At 59.6% G+C, this 20,196-nt stretch overlaps 1 protein-coding gene across 2 annotated transcripts in view; it reads left to right on the forward strand.

Moving 5' to 3' along the window:
* The window catches only part of PDE2A (phosphodiesterase 2A), a 79,941-nt gene extending 65,482 nt beyond the window's left edge, over positions 1-14,459 (forward strand). For both annotated transcript variants that reach the window (XM_061442148.1, XM_061442147.1), the window contains 22 exons: positions 1,623-1,697; positions 1,814-1,855; positions 1,923-1,991; positions 2,083-2,213; positions 2,347-2,458; positions 2,552-2,591; positions 3,737-3,800; positions 3,907-3,985; positions 4,512-4,689; positions 7,158-7,270; positions 7,883-7,960; positions 8,132-8,254; positions 8,359-8,429; positions 9,241-9,363; positions 9,454-9,541; positions 9,656-9,703; positions 9,785-9,859; positions 9,975-10,074; positions 10,219-10,331; positions 10,584-10,622; positions 11,536-11,642; positions 11,751-14,459. In XM_061442148.1, coding sequence (XP_061298132.1) covers positions 1,623-1,697; positions 1,814-1,855; positions 1,923-1,991; positions 2,083-2,213; positions 2,347-2,458; positions 2,552-2,591; positions 3,737-3,800; positions 3,907-3,985; positions 4,512-4,689; positions 7,158-7,270; positions 7,883-7,960; positions 8,132-8,254; positions 8,359-8,429; positions 9,241-9,363; positions 9,454-9,541; positions 9,656-9,703; positions 9,785-9,859; positions 9,975-10,074; positions 10,219-10,331; positions 10,584-10,622; positions 11,536-11,642; positions 11,751-11,958 — 2,076 coding nt within the window. In that variant the 3' untranslated portion in view covers positions 11,959-14,459. The remainder of the gene's footprint in view (positions 1-1,622; positions 1,698-1,813; positions 1,856-1,922; positions 1,992-2,082; positions 2,214-2,346; positions 2,459-2,551; positions 2,592-3,736; positions 3,801-3,906; positions 3,986-4,511; positions 4,690-7,157; positions 7,271-7,882; positions 7,961-8,131; positions 8,255-8,358; positions 8,430-9,240; positions 9,364-9,453; positions 9,542-9,655; positions 9,704-9,784; positions 9,860-9,974; positions 10,075-10,218; positions 10,332-10,583; positions 10,623-11,535; positions 11,643-11,750) is intronic.
* The last annotated feature ends 5,737 nt before the right edge of the window (positions 14,460-20,196 follow it).

Raw genomic sequence — 20,196 nt, forward strand, 5'->3', positions numbered from 1 at the left:
TTGTCCTCACCATCAGTAGTGACCAGGGTGAACAGCCTTGTCCTTGCTATCAGTAGTGACCAGGGTGAACAGCCTTGTCCTCACCATCACCAGTGACCAGGGTGAACAGCCTTGTCCTCACCATCAGTAGGGACCAGGGTGAACAGCCTTGTCCTCACCATCAGTAGTGACCAGGGTGAACAGCCTTGTCCTTGCTATCAGTAGTGACCAGGGTGAACAGCCTTGTCCTCACCATCAGTAGTGACCAGGGTGAACAGCCTTGTCCTCACCATCAGTAGGGACCAGGGTGAACAGCCTTGTCCTCACCATCACCAGTGACCAGGGTGAACAGCCTTGTCCTCACCATCAGTAGTGACCAGGGTGAAGAGCCTTGTCCTCACCATCAGTAGTGACCAGGGTGAACAGCCTTGTCCTCACCATCAGTAGTGACCAGGGTGAACAGCCTTGTCCTCACCATCACCAGTGACCAGGGTGAAGAGCCTTGTCCTCACCATCAGTAGTGACCAGGGTGAACAGCCTTGTCCTCACCATCACCAGTGACCAGGGTGAAGAGCCTTGTCCTCACCATCAGTAGTGACCAGGGTGAACAGCCTTGTCCTCACCATCAGTAGTGACCAGGGTGAACAGCCTTGTCCTCACCATCACCAGTGACCAGGGTGAACAGCCTTGTCCTCACCATCAGTAGTGACCAGGGTGAACAGCCTTGTCCTCACCATCAGTAGTGACCAGGGTGAAGAGCCTTGTCCTCACCATCACCAGTGACCAGGGTGAAGAGCCTTGTCCTCACCATCAGTAGTGACCAGGGTGAACAGCCTTGTCCTCACCATCAGTAGTGACCAGGGTGAAGAGCCTTGTCCTCACCATCACCAGTGACCAGGGTGAAGAGCCTTGTCCTCACCATCAGTAGTGACCAGGGTGAACAGCCTTGTCCTCACCATCAGTAGTGACCAGGGTGAACAGCCTTGTCCTCACCATCAGTAGTGACCAGGGTGAACAGCCTTGTCCTCACCATCACCAGTGACCAGGGTGAACAGCCTTGTCCTCACCATCAGTAGTGACCAGGGTGAACAACCTTGTCCTCACCATCACCTGTGACCAGGGTGAAGAGCCTTGTCCTCACCATCAGTAGTGACCAGGGTGAAGAGCCTTGTCCTCACCATCAGTAGTGACCAGGGTGGACAGCCTTGTCCTCACCATCAGTAGTGACCAGGGTGAACAGCCTTGTCCTCACCATCAGTAGTGACCAGGGTGAACAGCCTTGTCCTCACCATCACCAGTGACCAGGGTGAACAACCTTGTCCTCACCATCACCTGTGACCAGGGTGAACAGCCTTGTCCTCACCATCAGTAGTGACCAGGGTGAACAGCCTTGTCCTCACCATCAGTAGTGACCAGGGTGAACAGCCTTGTCCTCACCATCAGTAGTGACCAGGGTGAACAGCCTTGTCCTCACCATCACCTGTGACCAGGGTGAACCTTTCCAGCCACAAGAAGAGGTTCTAGGGGGGCACCTGGTCCTGTGTGGCCCTTGTGGGTACCCAGGGAGGTGACAAAGGGTCAGACCCTCCCCTGGGGGGCCTGGGCCCCATTGAAGTGGTGACCCCCTCTCTATCCCCCCCCAGCTGAAGCAGGAGACCCAGTCCCTGTGCTGCTGCCTCCTGCTCGTGTCCGAGGACAACCACCAGCTCTTCTGCCAGGTGGGTCCCAGCGTGATCCCCCCACCCTGATCCTATGGGGCCTCTTGCACCCCCTAACCCATCTCCATGGGGCTCGGCCGCCATCCCATGGGTTCTCCTCCCCACATCTCTTGTAGGTGGTGGGGGACCGTGTCCTGGAGGAGGAGATCAGCTTCTCGGTGAGTGGGGTGATGAGGGCTGGGGGGCAATGGGTGCCACGGGCTCACCTGTCCCCTCCACACGCAGCTCACCTTCGGGCGCCTGGGGCAAGTGGTGGAGGACAAGAAGTCCATCACCTTGAAGGACATCAGCGAGGTGGGTCCCATCCCGGGCCCGGATGGGGACACGGTTGTGTGAGTGTCCCCCTCGGTGTCCCACGGGGCGCCCATCTCCCCTGCTCCCACAGGAGGAGCACAGGCAGCTGAGCAGCATGCTGGGCTGCGAGGTCACCTCCATGCTCTGCGTCCCCGTCATCAGCCGCGCCACCTCCCAGGTGGTGGCATTGGCCTGCGCCTTCAACAAGCTGAGCGGTGAGAGGTGAGCTGGGGACCCGGACCCCTTCCAGGTGCCCTTTGGGTACCCCCGTGGGGCGAGGGCTGGGCCGTTCGCTCTGGGCCCTACTGAGGGCTCTGTCTTGGTGTCCCCCTTGGGCTCTTGTCCCCCCCTGCAGCTATACAGAGGCGGACGAGCACAAGATCCAGCACTGCTTCTGCTACACCTCCACGGTGCTCACCAGCACCTTGGCCTTCCAGAAGGAGCAGAAGCTCAAGTGCGAGTGCCAGGTGAGGAGCACACCTGAGGCCGTGTCATGCCAAGCACACGCGTGTGCCCCGTGTCGCGGCGGGTGCTGACCCTGGCCCCTCTGTCCCCGCCAGGCGCTGCTGCAGGTGGCAAAGAACCTCTTCACCCACTTGGGTAGGTGCTGGTGCGGGAGCAGCGCTGAGGGTGCTGCCGGGACACGGTCACAGGGGGGTGGCCGGGGGCTTGCACTGGTGCTGCATGGGTGCACACGGCATGAGCACGGAGCGCTGTGTGCACGCAGGGATGGGTGTGCACGCGTGTGCTGCTGCAGGCACACTGCCGCACATAGACATGCACTGCTGCATGTATGTACTGCTGCATGAACACTAATACACTGCTGTGCACACGCTGCTGCACGCACATGCACTGCTGCACGCACACTGCCACACATACACATGCACTGCTGCATGTATGTACTGCTGCATGAACACTAATACACTGCTGTGCACACGCTGCTGCACGCACATGCACTGCTGCACGCACACTGCCACACATACACATGCACTGCTGCATGTATGTACTGCTGCATGAACACTAAGACACTGCTGTGCACACGCTGCTGCACGCACATGCACTGCTGCACGCACACTGCCACACATACACATGCACTGCTGCATGTATGTACTGCTGCATGAACACTAAGACACTGCTGTGCACACGCTGCTGCACGCACATGCACTGCTGCACGCACACTGCCACACATACACATGCACTGCTGCATGTATGCACTGCTGCATGTATGTACTGCTGCATGTACACTAATGAACTGCTGCACGCGCACGCACTGCTGCACACGCAAAGCACTGCTGCCTGCACACTGCCTGCACACACATGCACGGATGCACACACACATGCCCTGCTGCACATGCCCTGCATGCACACATACATGCACTGCTACACACACACACACTACTGCACATGCACTGATGCACACACACCTGCACCGCTGCATTCACACTGCTGCGCGCACATGCACTGCATGCACATGCCCTGCTGCACACACACGCTGCACAGGCTGCTGCCGACTTGCATGGGCTCTGTCACCGTCTGGTGTGCACACACACATGCACGCACACATGTGCACACACACACGCACACATGCACACACATACAAGTCCACACGCATGCTCCCATGCCCCTGCAGTGGGGGGGTGCAGGCAGAGCCCCCCCTTTCACAGCATGGGTGGGCAGGGGAAGCGGGGGGGGGGTACTCGGGCAGTCCCTGCGTGCCCCGGCTCCCTGACCCCCCCTCCCCGCAGACGACGTCTCCGTTCTGCTCCAGGAGATCATCACCGAGGCGCGAAACCTCAGCAACGCCGAGATGTGAGTGAGCCCCTGGGGGGGGCACGGGGGGGGGGGGGGGTGTGGGTGACACCATTGGGTGCTGGGACCCCCCCACGGGTGCCAGCAGCGTCAGCATCTGTTCCAGCTGCTCCGTGTTCCTGCTGGACCGGCTCAGCCACGAGCTGGTGGCCAAAGTGTTTGATGGAGGAGTGGTGGACGATGAGGTGAGCGCGGGGAGCGCAGGAGGGGGCTTGGGGGGTGCCCGGGGCCCTGTCCCCAGAGTGATGTGGAATCAGGGAATGGGTTGGGATGAAGGGAGCTTAAAGCTCATCTAAAGCCACGGGCAGGGACCCCTTCCATAGAGCAGCTTGCTCCAAGCCCCTGTGTCCAACCTGGCCTTGAGCACTGCCAGGGATGGGGCAGCCACAGCTTCTCTGGGCACCCTGTGCCAGCGCCTCAGCACCCTCCCAGGGAAGAGCTTCTGCCTTATCTCCAACCTGAACTTCCCCTGTTTCAGTTTGAACCCATCACCCCTTGTCCTATCACTGCAGTCCCTGATGAAGAGTCCCTCCCCAGCATCCTTGCAGCCCCCTTCACACACTGGAAGCTGCTCTGAGGTCTCCTCACAGCTTCTCTTCTCCAGGCTGAGCCCCAGTGTCCTCAGCCCGGCTCCCCATGGCCCGCAGCGCACAGCTCGGTGCCACCACAGGCGCGCTGACGGTGCCTCCTCAATCCGTGTCCCTGCTGCAGAGCTACGAGATCCGCATCCCCGCGGACCAGGGCATCGCCGGGCACGTGGCCACCACCGGCAAGATCCTCAACATCAAGGACGCCTATTCCCACCCGCTCTTCTACCGCGGCGTGGACGACAGCACCGGCTTCCGCACCAGGAACATCCTCTGCTTCCCCATCAAGAACGAGAGCCAGGGTGAGGGCTGCTGGGGGCACGGGGACGGCGCCCGCGGTGGGAGATGGGGTCCGTGTGTGTGGTGGTGGAAGGGTGCCCTGGGGCGTGGGGGCAGCATCCGGCCCTGGCACACGGGCACTAATGTTGGCCCAAGGATGTGGCCGCCGTCCTGTCCCTCAGCGCATGGGCACAGGGCTTGTCCCCTGCCCGTGGGCACAGCACTGTCAACAGCATCTGGGTACCGCTCCGGTGGCACGGTGCTGTCCCCAGAACACGGGCATGATCCTGTCCCCAGAACGTGGGCACAGCACTGTCCCTGGTACACAGACACAGTCCTGGCCATAGCACACAGGTACAATCCTGTCCCTCTTACATGGGCACAATCCTGTCCCCAGAACGTGGGCACAGCACTGTCAACAGCATCTGGGTACCATTCCAGTGGCATGATGCTGTCCTCAGCACATGGGCATGATCCTGTCCCTTGCCCATGGGTACAGCACTGTTCCTGGTACACAGACACAATCCTGGCCATAGCACACAGGTACAATCCTGTCCCTCTTACATGGGCACAATCCTGTCCCCAGAACGTGGGCACAGCAATGTTCCAGGTACATGGGCACCATCCTGTCCCCAGCCCATGGGCACCATCCTGTCCCCAGCCCATGGGCACCATCCTGTCCCCAGCCATGGGCACAGCAGTGTTCTAGGTACATGGGCACCATCCTGTCCCCAGCCATGGGTACAGCAGTGTTCCAGGTACATGGGCACCATCCTGTCCCCAGCCCATGGGTACAGCAGTGTTCCAGGTACATGGGCACCATCCTGTCCCCAGCCATGGGTACAGCAGTGTTCCAGGTACATGGGCACCATCCTGTCCCCAGCCATGGGTACAGCAGTGTTCCAGGTACATGGGCACCATCCTGTCCCCAGCCATGGGCACAGCAGTGTTCCAGGTACATGGGCACCATCCTGTCCCCAGCCATGGGTACAGCAGTGTTCCAGGTACATGGGCACCATCCTGTCCCCAGCCATGGGTATAGCAGTGTTCCAGGTACATGGGCACCATCCTGTCCCCAGCCATGGGCACAGCAGTGTTCCAGGTACATGGGCACCATCCTGTCCCCAGCCATGGGTATAGCAGTGTTCCAGGTACATGGGCACCATCCTGTCCCCAGCCCATGGGTACAGCACTGTTCCAGGTACATGGGCACCATCCTGTCCCCAGCCATGGGCACAGCACTGTTCCAGGTACATGGGCACCATCCTGTCCCCAGCCATGGGTACAGCAGTGTTCCTGGTACATGGGCACCATCCTGTCCCCAGCCATGGGCACAGAAGTGTTCCTGGTACATGGGCACCATCCTGTCCCCAGCCATGGGCACCATCCTGTCCCTAGCCATGGGTACAGCAGTGTTCCTGGTACATGGGCACCATCCTGTCCCCAGCCATGGGTACAGCAGTGTTCCAGGTACATGGGCACCATCCTGTCCCCAGCCATGGGTACAGCAGTGTTCCTGGTACATGGGCACCATCCTGTCCCCAGCCATGGGTACAGCAGTGTTCCAGGTACATGGGCACCATCCTGTCCCCAGCCATGGGTACAGCAGTGTTCCTGGTACATGGGCACCATCCTGTCCCCAGCCATGGGTACAGCAGTGTTCCAGGTACATGGGCACCATCCTGTCCCCAGCCATGGGCACAGCACTGTTCCAGGTACATGGGCACCATCCTGTCCCCAGCCATGGGTACAGCAGTGTTCCAGGTACATGGGCACCATCCTGTCCCCAGCCATGGGTACAGCAGTGTTCCAGGTACATGGGCACCATCCTGTCCCCAGCCATGGGTACAGCAGTGTTCCAGGTACATGGGCACCATCCTGTCCCCAGCCATGGGCACAGCAGTGTTCCAGGTACATGGGCACCATCCTGTCCCCAGCCATGGGCACAGCAGTGTTCCAGGTACATGGGCACCATCCTGTCCCCAGCCATGGGCACAGCAGTGTTCCTGGTACATGGGCACCATCCTGTCCCCAGCCATGGGTACAGCAGTGTTCCAGGTACATGGGCACCATCCTGTCCCCAGCCATGGGCACAGCAGTGTTCCAGGTACATGGGCACCATCCTGTCCCCAGCCATGGGCACAGCAGTGTTCCAGGTACATGGGCACCATCCTGTCCCCAGCCATGGGCACAGAAGTGTTCCTGGTACATGGGCACCATCCTGTCCCCAGCCATGGGTACAGCAGTGTTCCTGGTACATGGGCACCATCCTGTCCCAAACGCACAGGCGCAGCTTTGTCCTCAGCGCATGGGTGTGATCCTGTCCCTAGCACAGGGGCACGATCCTGTCCCCAGCTTGCGGGCACCACCCTCTTCCCATTGTCCCTGGGCCCCATCCTGTCCCCAGCATCACCGCCCGCAGCCCAGGGGCCCCATCCTGTCCCCAGGCATGGGCCTGATCCTGCCCCTGTGCCCCTCCGTCTCCCTGCAGAGGTGATCGGGGTGGCGGAGCTGGTGAACAAGATCAACGGGCCCTGGTTCAGCAAGTTCGATGAGGACCTGGCCACCGCCTTCTCCATCTACTGCGGCATCAGCATCGCCCATGTATGAGGAGGGGTGAACAACGGGGGGCGAGGGGGAGCCGGGGGGCACAGCACAGGGATGATGGGGGGACATTGTGTGGTCCCCGTTCCTTGGGGATAAGCGGTGGAGGGGATGGGATGGGGTGAGATGGGATGGGATGGGATAAAATGGGAGGAGATGGGTTGGGATGGGATGGGATGGGTTGGGATAGGATAAAATGGGATGAGATGGATTGGGATGGGATGAAATGAAATGGGATGGGATAAAATGGGATGAGATAGGATGGGATGAGACGGATTGTGATTGGATGGGATGGGATGGAATGGAATGAGATGAGATGGGATGTGATGGGGTGGGATGGGATAGGATGTGATGGGATGGGAATGGGATGGTATGAGGTGGGATGGAATAAGATGGGGATGGGATGGATGGGATTAGATGGGATAGGATGGGATAGGATGGAATGGGATGGGATGGAATGGGATGCGATGGATGGGATGGGATGGCATGGGATGGCATGGGAAGGGAAGGGATGGATGGGGAGGGCACACATGGATGTGCTGGCTGACTGGGAGGTACTGGGAGGCTTTGGGGTCCCCTCCAGAGCTCCATAACCCCCCTCCCACCCCCCAGTCTCTGCTCTACAAGAAGGTGAACGAGGCGCAGTACCGCAGCCACTTGGCCAACGAGATGATGATGTACCACATGAAGGTGAGGGGACGCGGGGACAGGGATGGGGACACGAGCTGGGACCCCCCCCACCACCACCATGGTGCCCCCCACCCCACCCCACGGTGGTGACCCAATGTGGCGGAGGGGTCCCGGGGATGCTGTGGCCCCAGGGACAGCGTGGGGACCCCTGGGGACCTGCTCGCGCCGCAGGTGTCGGATGATGAGTACACGAAGCTGCTGAACGAGGGCATCCAGCCCGTGGCCACCATCGACCCCAACTTCGCCAACTTCACCTACACCCCGCGCTCGCTGCCCGAGGATGACACCTCCATGGTGAGGACTGTGGGGATGGTCCCAAAATGCAGCTGCCTGCCGGGGGGGGGTGGACACCCTGCTGGGCACTGTCACCCACTGCCACCCCCCTGTCCCCTCCCCAGGCCATCCTGAGCATGCTGCAGGACATGAACTTCATCAACACCTACAAGATGGACCGTCAGACGCTCACCAGGTGGGTCCCCATCCCTCTCCTCATCCTTGTCATCATCCCCATCCTTATCCTTATCCTTATCCTTATCCTTATTCTTATCCTTATCCTTGTTATCTTTATCCTTCCCCTTATCCTTGTTGCAATCCTTATCCTTGTTGTTATCCTTATCCTTATCTTCCTTGTCTTTGTCCTTATCCTTATCCTTATCCTTATCCTTATCCTTATCCTTATCCTTATCCTTATCCTTATCCTTATCCTTATCCTTGTTATCTTTATCCTTCCCCTTATCCTTGTTGTAATCCTTATCCTTGTTGTTATCCTTATCCTTATCTTCCTTGTCTTTGTCCTTATCCTTATCCTTATCCTTATCCTTACCCTTGTCCTTGTCCTTGTCCTTGTCCTTTTCCTTGTCCTTGTCCTTATCCTTCTCGTTATAGTTATCGTTATCCTTGTCCTTATCCTTATCCTTATCCTTATCCTTATCCTTATCCTTATCCTTACCCTTACTGTTACCCTTCTCCTTCTCCTTCTCCTTCTCCTTGTTATAGTTATCCTTATCCTTATCCTTATCCTTATCCTTATCCTTATCCTTATCCTTACCCTTACTCTTATCCTTATCCTTATCCTTACCCTTATCTTTACCCTTATCCTTATCCTTACCCTTATCCTTACCCTCCTTGTCCTTGTCCTTGTCCTTGTCCTCATCCCTATCCCCATCCTTATGCTTCTCCCCATCCCCATCCCCATCCCATCCTGCCGGGGTCCACCCAGCCAAGTGAAGGTCCCCATGGGTACAAAGTCCCCCCAACCCATGTCCCTGTGTCCCCCCCAGGTTCTGCCTGATGGTGAAGAAGGGCTACCGGGACCCCCCGTACCACAACTGGATGCACGCCTTCTCCGTCTCCCACTTCTGCTACCTGCTCTACAAGAACCTGGAGCTCGTCAACTACCTGGAGTAAGGCTGGAGCCCGTCCCCGTGCCCTGTCCCCATGGGGTGTTCCCTGCCCTCCCGCCTGCCTCAGTTTCCCTCCTTCCCCCATCTCAGAGACATCGAGATCTTTGCCCTCTTCATCTCCTGCATGTGCCACGACCTGGACCACAGAGGCACCAATAACTCCTTCCAGGTGGCCTCGGTGAGCCGAGCCCGGCGCTGGGACGCGCAGGGGTTGTGGGGACAGGGATGGAGACGGGGCCCGGGGGGTTCTGCACCCCCATAACCCCATGGATCCCACCTCTTTGCCTTGCAGAAATCAGTCCTGGCTGCGCTGTACAGCTCAGAGGGCTCCGTCATGGAGGTAAGGTCCACCCTGGCCGTGGTGGTGGGGCAGGACCCTGCCTGCACCCTGCCTGCTCCATGGTCCCGTCTCCTCCTGCAGCGGCATCACTTTGCCCAAGCCATCGCCATCCTCAACAGCCAAGGCTGCAACATCTTTGACCACTTCTCCCGCAAGGTGAGCCCCAAAGCTTGGTCCCTCTTCCACGCGGAGCATCCCACATCCCACCGGAGCTCCCCGTCCCTGCATCCGGCTCTTGGGATGCTGGTAGTCACCTTGCCTGGCCCTGCAGGACTACCAGCGCATGCTGGACCTCATGAGGGACATCATCCTGGCCACCGACCTGGCGCATCACCTCCGCATCTTCAAGGACCTCCAGAAGATGGCAGAAGGTGAAGACCACGGGATAAGGGGTTGTGGTGGGACCTCAGCCCACCAAGGCTGGGAGTTGGCACCGCTGGTCCCCATAGTCCTCATGCAAGGGGTGATGGGGGCTGTGGGGCTCCTTCCTGAGCCCCCCAACCCCTGCCCCACAGTGGGCTACGACCCCAAGAACAAGCAGCACCACAGCCTCTTGCTCTGCCTGCTCATGACTTCCTGCGACCTCTCCGACCAGACCAAGGGCTGGAAGACCACCAGGAAGATTGCGGTGAGCGTCCCACCGTGGGGCTGACCCCTTAGGAGCTGCCCCATAGCACCTGCATGTCCCCCAGCACTGGAACCGACCCGCCCCCCATCATGTCCTAGGGAAGTGGTTCCTCCATGAAGGGACCCCATGGCCACGCAGTAGCTCCCCATGCCGGGAGCCTCATGGGGACATGGAGAGGGGTCTGGGGGGTGGATGGGGTGGGGGGGTCACCCCGGTGTGCACCCCTCCATGCTGACAGCCTGTCCCTTGCAGGAGCTGATCTACAAGGAGTTCTTCTCCCAGGGTGACCTGGTAGGTGGCACCAAGGCTTGGGCTTGGCCAATGCTCTTGGCAAGCACCAAAGGGGCTTGGGTGAGGTGGGAGGTGGAACAGGGAGGTCTGGCCCAGAGATGTTATGGCTGCCCCATCCCTGGCAGTGTTCAAGGCCAGGTTGGACACAGGGGCTTGGAGCAAGCTGCTCTATGGAAGGGGTCCCTGACATGGCCCCACCTCCATATTTATCCTTCTCCCCATCCCCATCTCCATCCCCATCCCCATCCCTATCCCCATCCTCATCCCTATCTCTACTCCCATCCTCATCTCCATCTCTATCCCCATCCTTGTTCCCATCCTTTTCTTTGTCCCAATCCCCATCCTTGTCCCAATCCCCATCCTTGTTCCCATCTCCATCCTTATCTTTGTCCCCATCCCCATCCTTGTCCCAATCCCCATCCTTGTTCCCATCTCCATCCTTGTCTTTGTCCCCATCCCCATCCTTGTCCCCATCCCCATCCTTTTCCCCATCCCCATCCTTGTCCCAATCCCCATCCTTGTTCCCATCCCCATCCTTGTCCCAATCCCCATCCTTGTTCCCATCTCCATCCTTATCTTTGTCCCCATCCCCATCCTTGTCCCCATCCCCATCCTTGTCCCAATCCCCATCCTTTTCCCCATCCCCATCCTTGTCCCAATCCCCATCCTTGTTCCCATCCCCATCCTTGTCCCAATCCCCATCCTTGTTCCCATCTCCATCCTTATCTTTGTCCCCATCCCTATCCTTGTCCCCATCCCCATCTCTATCCTTCTGTCTATTCCCATCCCATCCTCACCCCCATCATGTCCGGGGTTTGCAACTGGATGAGCATTAAGCTCCCTTCCAACCCAAGCCATCCCATGATGGTCTGACTGGAGAAGGGATGACCATTGCCATTGACCATCTCTACAGGAGAAGGCCATGGGCAACCGCCCGCTGGAGATGATGGACCGGGAGAAAGCCTACATCCCGGAGCTGCAGATCAGCTTCATGGAGCACATCGCCATGCCCATCTACAAGTGAGCACCCCCGTGGCTGCTGGGTCTTACCCACGCTGTGGGGCTCCCGAGCGGCGTGGTCGCACCTCGGCGGGTTCAGCCCCACGCTGATGGGTTCTCCCCCTATAGGTTGCTCCAGGACCTCTTCCCGAAGGCATCGGAGCTCTATGAGAGGGTGGCCAGCAACCGGGAGCAGTGGACGAAGGTGTCCCACAAGTTCACCATCCGCGGCCTGCCCAGCAACAACTCCTTGGACTTCCTGGATGAGGAATACGACCCCCAGCTCAATGGATGCCTGGAGCCCGAGGGGGGACACCCCATGGCAGGGGCTGAGTGAAGGGGGTGACGGGGGGGACACCATGGATGGTCCCGTCCCGTCCCCCCCCAGCCCACGGGGAGGAGGTTGTGGGGTGGTGGGGATGGACACGAGTGACTGGAGCACCATGGCGAGGGCTCAGCCATCACCCACCTCCCCTCCAGCGGGGACTGTCCCCTTCCTGTGGGTGTTCATTCAGGTGTCACCTTCACCTTGGGGCCCTCTTTGGTGGGACTCTGCCTTGGGGCCCTGTGGGGACACTATGGGGACGCCATAGGGCTGGGTGTGCTTTCAACTGCCTTAAGGCTGCAGGTTTTGTCTCCATAGGGTGACAACGGGGACGATGTCCTCAATGGAAGCACCCTCAAAGGGTTCTCACCTGAAATGGGGTCAATGGGATGGAGGGGGATGAGGGGCAATGGGAGTGCTGGTGATGGGGTGAATAGCGTGGGGACATCCCTATGGACCCCAAAGGTGGAGCCAAGGCTGGGGAGGTGGGATGGGAGTGCTGGGGATGGAGGAGCCAGGATGAGACCCATGGAAAGAGGCTGGATCTACATAGAGGAGGCATCTGGGGCAGGATGCCCATGACCATGGCGATGCTCTGCCTGCATCCAGCCCCACCACACTGGAGAACCCCCCTGCTTCTAACCCCCCATCACCCATGGGAGGCCCCGTGTCTTTCACCCAGCCTGGTCCCACCAAACCATGACCCCTGCAAGGGCTACACCCGTGCCAAGGCTGCAGGATTGGTCCCCACCACGTGGTGTCTCTGTGGCTCAGCACCGTGGTGCCCATCCTGGAGCCTCCTTGCTGCAAGTGGCTGCACCAGTGACCAACCCGTCCATGGCATCACCCCGCTGTGGCCACCATGCATGGACCCCACCATTGTCCCTCTGGTCCTATAGACCACCATGCATGGACCCTGATGGTCTCCTGTGGCCCCTCTGGTCCTATAGACCACCATGCATGGACCCTGATGGTCTCCTGTGGCCCCTCTGGTCCTGCAGAGCACCATGCATGGACCCTGATGGTCTCCTGTGGCCCCTCTGGTCCTATAGACCACCATGCATGGACCCTGATGGTCTCCTGTGGCCCCTCTGGTCCTATAGACCACCATGCATGGACCCTGATGGCTTCTTGTGGTCCTTCTGGTCCCATCAACTGCCATGCATGGACCTTACCATCCTCCCATGGACCCTCTGGTCCCACGGACCACCATGCATGGACAGCAATGGCCTCCTGTGGTCTCCCTGGTCCTACTTAGCACCATGCATGGATCCTGATGGTTTCCTGTGGTCCCTCTGGCCATGCATGGACCCTGCCAGTGTCCCACCACCCCTCCTGCCTTGCTGCCTGATGCATATGGACCCCACCATCCTCCTGTGGTCCTGTTGACCACCATGCATGGACAGTGATGCCCTCCTGTGGTCCCTCCTGTCCTACCAACCACCATGCATGGACCCCGATGGTCTCCTGTGGTCCTTCTAACCCATCAATCACCATGCATGGACCCTTCTGGCCACCCCATGGTCCCCCCAGCCCCACCACCAGATACGTGTGGACCCCCCTGCTCCATCAGCCCCACAGTGTCCCTCCAGGTCTTTGTCACCCCACTTAAAGCCACCCAAACCAGCCATGAGCAGGAGAACCAGGGCAGGGGGAGCCAGGAATGAGGCATTGGGGTGCACCGAGCCCCTCTGGCTGCTCCATCCAGCCCATGGGAGCCGATGGCTCCATCACCACCACCACGGCAGAGGAAGGTGATGGAAGCAGCACGGTGAAGTCCTGGCTCTACTGGGGTTGGTCCCGATGGGGTTGGTCCCACCAGGATCAAGGGCAGCTTGGCCTGGTCTCTGGGGTGCCCTGGAGCACACGTGTCTATGGGAGCATCAGGAGAACCTCGCCATGGACAAAGAGAACTCAATTCCTTTTGCCTTACCTACTCGGAGATGCCTTTGCCCAAACCCTGGTAGGACCCATGCGGTGACCACGTTGGCTGCTGGCTTCTCCTACAAGACCCCCCAAGCCCTTGGCCACCATGAGATGACACAAGGGGGGATATGGATGGTCCCACAAGCAGCGAACCCCCCCCCCACTGCAAGAGGAGGAGGGTGGCTCCATCCCTGGTGTGACACCAGCGTGGTCACGGACCAAAGTTCCTCATCCAGCCGGTACCTGCATCCCGGAGCCAGTGAGGGAGCCTCACACCCCAGACGGGTGCCGATGGATGCGGGGATGCGGATCCCGCCTGGGGTGCCGCGTCCCGGGTACCACGCGGCGGCGGAGCGCCGGTCCCCGGCCGCATCCCGCTTTCCCAGCCCCTGCCGCTGGTGGGCGCTGCTCCCCCGGTTCCCGGGCAGATCCCGGTGGATACCGGGCGGCGGAGCCTCCGCCGGCTCCTCCGTGCCCCGCTCGCGGCGCTGCTTGTGCTGGGCTCCAGCGGAGCCCGAGGAGGCGAATCTGCTCCTCCTGCTCCCGCTTTGTCTCCTTCTTCTCTTTATTCTTCTCTTCCTCCTCCTTCTCCTCTTCCTTATCCTCCTCCCTCCCCTTCTCCTTGCCTCCTCTCCTTCTGTACTTCTTGTTCTTCTCGTTTTTCTCCTCCCTGTCTTCTTTTCTCCTTCTCCTCCCTTTCCCCTTCTCCTCCTCCTTGTTATTCTCATCTACCCCTTCTCCTCCCTCCTTGTTATTCTCATCTTCCCCTTCTCCTCCTTCTTCTTCCCCTTCTTCTTCTCGTTCTTCTCCTCCTCCCCTTCTTGTTTTCTCCTCCTCCTCCTTCTCATTCCCCTTCTCCTCCTTGTTCTTCCACTCCTCCCAGTCTTCTTCTCCTCCTCCTCCTGTTCTCTTCCACCCTTTCTCCTCCTTCTCCTTCTCCTTCTCCTTCTTTCTCCTTCTCCTTCTCCTTCTCCTTCTCCTTCTCCTTCTCCTTCCCCTTCCCCTTCCCCTTCCCCTCCTCCTCCTTTCTTACTCTATAATTTTTGTGGGTTTTGGTTTCCTAAATAAATTTCATACGTGGATCTCCCCGCGGCGGCTCCGTGGGTGCCTCGTGTCGGGGTCCCGAGGGATGCTCCGGAGCAGGGTGAGGGATGTGGGTTTGGGGTGCAGGGATGCTACCAGGGATGGGGCAGCCCCTTGTCAAGAGCCCTTGTGCTGCTGTCCCAGAGCTGGATCAGGGCTGCAGGGGGGTCTCCCCTTCACACAGCAGAGGGGCAGGATCCCCTCCCTGAGCTGCTGCTCACGCTCTGGGGGTGCAGCCCAGCACACAGGGGGGTTCTGGGCTCAAGCACTCACTGAAGCCGGGTCATGGGGAGCTTCTCCTCACCCAGCACCCCAAGTCCTGCTCCTCAGGCTGCTCCATCCGGTCTCCCCCAGGCTGGGTTTGCCCTGGGAATGCCCAGCCCAGGGGCAGGACCTTGCCCTTGGCCTGGTTGAGATCCATGGGGCTCACACGGCCCCACCTCTGCAGCGTGTCCGGGTCCCTGTGGGTGGCAGAACATCCCTGCCGGCGTGACCGGGCGCAGACTGAAACAGGTTGGAGATAAGGCAGAAGCTCTTCCCTGGGAGGGTGCTGAGGCGCTGGCACAGGGTGCCCAGAGAAGCTGTGGCTGCCCCACCCCTGGCAGTGCTCAAGGCCAGGTTGGACACAGGGGCTTGGAGCAAGCTGCTCTATGGAAGGGGTCCCTGCCTGTGGCAGGGGTTGGAGCTGGATGGGATTTAAGGTCCCTTCATCCCAAACCATTCCCTGATTCCATGACACCCACCTTAGCCCCATGGGCAGGAACCTGACCCATGGGTCACGCTTGCCCTTTGTGCGTGGCTGTGATTCCCCCCACGGACCCTTTCCCACAGCGTTCCGGGATGCAGGATCCTGGGTTCAGCGTCTCTCCCTCCCCTTGCAGAGCTCAGCTCTGCCCATCACCTCCCCATCAGGGCTGTGGTTTCCATCCCAGCTCCAGGCCTGACTTGAGCCATCCCACTAACAAGCAATTCATTACTGGGATCAATGCAGCGCTTTCATCCCAGCCCCATCCGATGGCTTCATCCCAAAGGAAGTCCCTGGTGGCTGTGACGCTGTCACGGGCTGAGCTGCCAGGATTGGGGTGAAACCCTGCCTGAAGAGCCCCCATTCCCCCCCAGCCGTGGTCAAACCCAGCCGCAGAGCCCTGAGCAAAGCCCAGATTGACACTGAGCACGTCCCAGAACAAGGTTTTGGGGGAAACGGTGACATTTCAGCTCCTCTGCCTCTAACACTGACGCCTCCATGCCCCTGGCAACGTCCCTTTGCCCCCCTGGGTGCACACAGGGTGCCACAACAACCCATCAAGCCCCTCACCCCGGCCTCTGGGCTGTACCCATGTGCACCCATGGGTGCTTAAGCACACGGGCTTTGCGTGGGGCTTGTGGCTGCTTCATGCATGTGGATGTGTCGCTTGTGCACAGCGCTGCACGGTGATACAGAGCACTGCACTGCACGGCGCCGCGAGGCACGCTGCACTGCATGTCGCACTGCACAGCACCACGTTGCACAAGCCCCATTGGGCTGCACTGCGCAGCACCACAGAGTGCCACAGAGCACCGCACCAAACTGCACTGCACTGCACAACACTGCACACTGCGCTGCACTGCTCACCACTGTACTGCACAGCACCACATTGAAGCATACCAAACCACACTGCACTACGTGTTGCACTGCGCACCACTGTACTGCACAGCACCACACTACAGATGACATTGTGCAGCACCACACTGCACTGCACCGCAACGTACTAAACCACACTGCACTGCGCTGCATACACCCGCTCTGCTCCACACTCCACTGTACAGCACCGCACTGCGCTGCATACACCCCCTCTGCCCCACACTGCACTGCACACCACGCTACAGATCACATTGTGCAGCACCACACTGCACAGCACCTGCACCATACTAAACCCCACTGCACAGCACCGCACTGCGCTGCATACACCCGCTCTGCTCCACACTGCACTGCACAGCACCGCACTGCGCTGCATACACCCGCTCTGCCCCACACTGCACTGCACCACACTACAAGATCACATTGTGCAGCACCACACTGCACACATTGCACAGCACCGCACCGTACTAAACCCCAATGCACACACCTGCTCTGCCCCACACTGCACCGCACCGCACCACACTACAGATCACATTGTGCAGCACCACACTGCACACATTGCACAGCACCACACCGTACTAAACCCCAATGCACACACCTGCTCTGCCCCACACTGCACTGCACCGCACCACACTACAGATCACATTGTGCAGCACCACACTGCACACATTGCACAGCACCGCACCGTACTAAACTGCACTGCACAGCGCTGCATACACCGGCTCTGCCCCACACTGCACTGCACAGCACAGCACTGCACTGCGCTGCATATACCCGCTCTGCCCCACACTGCACTGCACCGCACCACACTACAGATCACATTGTGAAGCACCTCACTGCACATGTTGCACAGCACCACACTACTAAACTGCACTGCACTGCGCTGCATACACCCGCTCTGCCCCACACTGCACTGCCCAGCACAGCACTGCACAGCGCTGCATACACCCGCTCTGCCCCACACTGCCCAGCACAGCACTGCACAGAGCTGCATACACCTGCTCTGCCCACACTGCACAGCACAGCACTGCACAGCGCTGCATACACCCGCTCTGCCCCACACTGCACTGCCCAGCACAGCACTGCACAGCGCTGCATACACCCGCTCTGCCCCACACTGCACTGCACTGCACAGCACCGCACTGCGCTGCATACACCCGCTCTACCCCACACTGCACTGCCCAGCACTGCACAGCGCTGCATACACCCGCTCTGCCCCACACTGCACAGCACAGCACTGCACAGCGCTGCATACACCCGCTCTGCCCCACACTGCACTGCACAGCCACTGCACAGCGCTGCATACACCCGCTCTGCCCCACACTGCACTGCACAGCACAGCACTGCACAGCGCTGCATACACCCGCTCTGCCCCACACTGCACAGCACAGCACTGCACAGCGCTGCATACACCCGCTCTGCCCCACACTGCACAGCACAGCACTGCACAGCGCTGCATACACCCGCTCTGCCCCACACTGCACTGCACAGCACTGCACAGCGCTGCATACACCCGCTCTGCCCCACACTGCACTGCACAGCACAGCACTGCACAGCGCTGCATACACCCGCTCTGCCCCACACTGCACAGCACAGCACTGCACAGCGCTGCATACACCCGCTCTGCCCCACACTGCACAGCACAGCACTGCACAGCGCTGCATACACCCGCTCTGCCCCACACTGCACAGCACCGCACTGCGCTGCATACACCCGCTCTGCCCCACACTGCACTGCACCGCAGCGCTCACCATCTCCCTGCCAGGCCCCCCCGCTGCCTGCCCCACAGTTGCGAAGCCGCAGGCAGGAAGTGTCACACCCCGCCGGGGCCTGCCTGTCCTTGCTCCTTCCTGCCTGTGCCGGCTTCCTCCTGCCCTGCCCTGCCCGGCCCTGCCCGCTCCCGCCCGGCCCAGCTCCGATCCGCATTTTGGGGCTGCCCGTGGGAATCCGGCTGCGTCCCCTGGCCGCGGCGGCTCTGATTGGCTGCTCTGGTGCAGGAGGCGGGCTAACAGGGGGAGGAGGCCAATCAGAAAGGGAAGAGAGGGAACGCGGGGTGTGCCGGGTCCCCGGGGGTGCGTTTGAGCTCACGGAGGGGGGGAACACACGGACAGGAGTGTGCGGGGAGGGGCTTGTACGTGTGTGTGCGTGTGTGCACGTGTGTGTGTGCACGTGTGTGTGTGTGCACGTGTGTGTGTGTGCACGTGTGTGTGTGCACGTGTGTGTGTGTACGTGTGTGTGTGCACGTGTGTGTGTACGTGTGTGTGTGCGTGTGCACGTGTGTGTGTGCACATGTGTGTGTGTGTGCACGTGTGTGTACGTGTGTGTGTGCGTGTGCACGTGTGTGTGTGCACATGTGTGTGTGTGCGCATGTGTGTGTGCACATGTGTGTGTGTGCACGTGTGTGTGTGCGTGTGCACGTGTGTGTGTACGTGTGTGTGTGTGCACATGTGTGTGTACGTGTGTGTGTGCGTGTGCACGTGTGTGTGCACATGTGTGTGTGTGCACGTGTGTGTGTACGTGTGTGTGTGCACATGTGTGTGTGTGTGCGTGTGTGCACGTGTGTGTGTGCACATGTGTGTGTGTGCACGTGTGTGTGTACGTGTGTGTGTGCGTGTGCACGTGTGTGTGTGCACGTGTGTGTGTGCACGTGTGTGTGTACGTGTGTGTGCGTGTGCACGTGTGTGTGTGCACGTGTGTGTGTGTGCGCATGTGTGTGTGCACATGTGTGTGTGTGCACGTGTGTGTGTGCGTGTGCACGTGTGTGTGTACGTGTGTGTGTGTGCACGTGTGTGTGTACGTGTGTGTGTGCGTGTGCACGTGTGTGTGCACATGTGTGTGTGTGCACGTGTGTGTACGTGTGTGTGTGTGTGCACGTGTGTGCGTGCACGTGTGTGTGTGTGCACGCGTGTGTGTGTGCGCATGTGTGTGTGTGCACGTGTGTGTGAACATGTGTTTGTGTGTATGCACATGTATGTGTGTGCACATGTGTGCGTGCGCATGCGTGTGTGTGCACATGGGTGTGTGTGCATGGGTGTGTGTGCACGGGTGTGTGTGTACATTGTGTGTGCACATGGGTGCATATGCATGTGTGTGTGCACATGTGTGCTTGTGCATGTGTGTGTGCATGTGTGTGTATGTGTGTGCGTGCACGTGTGTGCGTGCACATGTGTATGTGTGCACAGGTGTGTGTGCGCACGTGTGTGTGTATGCACATGGTGTGTGCGCACATGTGTGTGTGCACGTGTGTATGCACATGTGTGTGTGTGCACGTGTTTGTGCACATTGTGTGTGCATGTGTGTGTGCACATGTGTGTGTGTGCGTGTGTGTGTGTGCACGTGTTTGTGTGTGCACGTGTGAGTGCACGTGTGTGTGTGTGCACGTGTTTGTGTGTGCACGTGTGTATGTGTGCACGTGTGTGTGTGCACGTGTGTGTGGTGCACGTGTGTGTGCACGTGTGTATGTGTGCACACGTGTGTGTGTGTGCACGTGTGTATGTGTGCACGTGTGTGTGTGCACGTGTGTGTGTGTGCACGTGTGTATGTGTGCACGTGTGTGTGTGCACGTGTGTGTGTGCACGTGTGTGTGCACGTGTGTATGTGTGCACGTGTGTGTGTGTGCACGT

This window comes from Pezoporus flaviventris, unplaced genomic scaffold (assembly GCF_033815535.1).
Source record: "Pezoporus flaviventris isolate CSIRO_AGI_PZ_B2104156 unplaced genomic scaffold, CSIRO_AGI_Pfla_v1 ptg000215l, whole genome shotgun sequence".
Taxonomy (NCBI): Eukaryota; Metazoa; Chordata; class Aves; order Psittaciformes; family Psittacidae; genus Pezoporus; species Pezoporus flaviventris.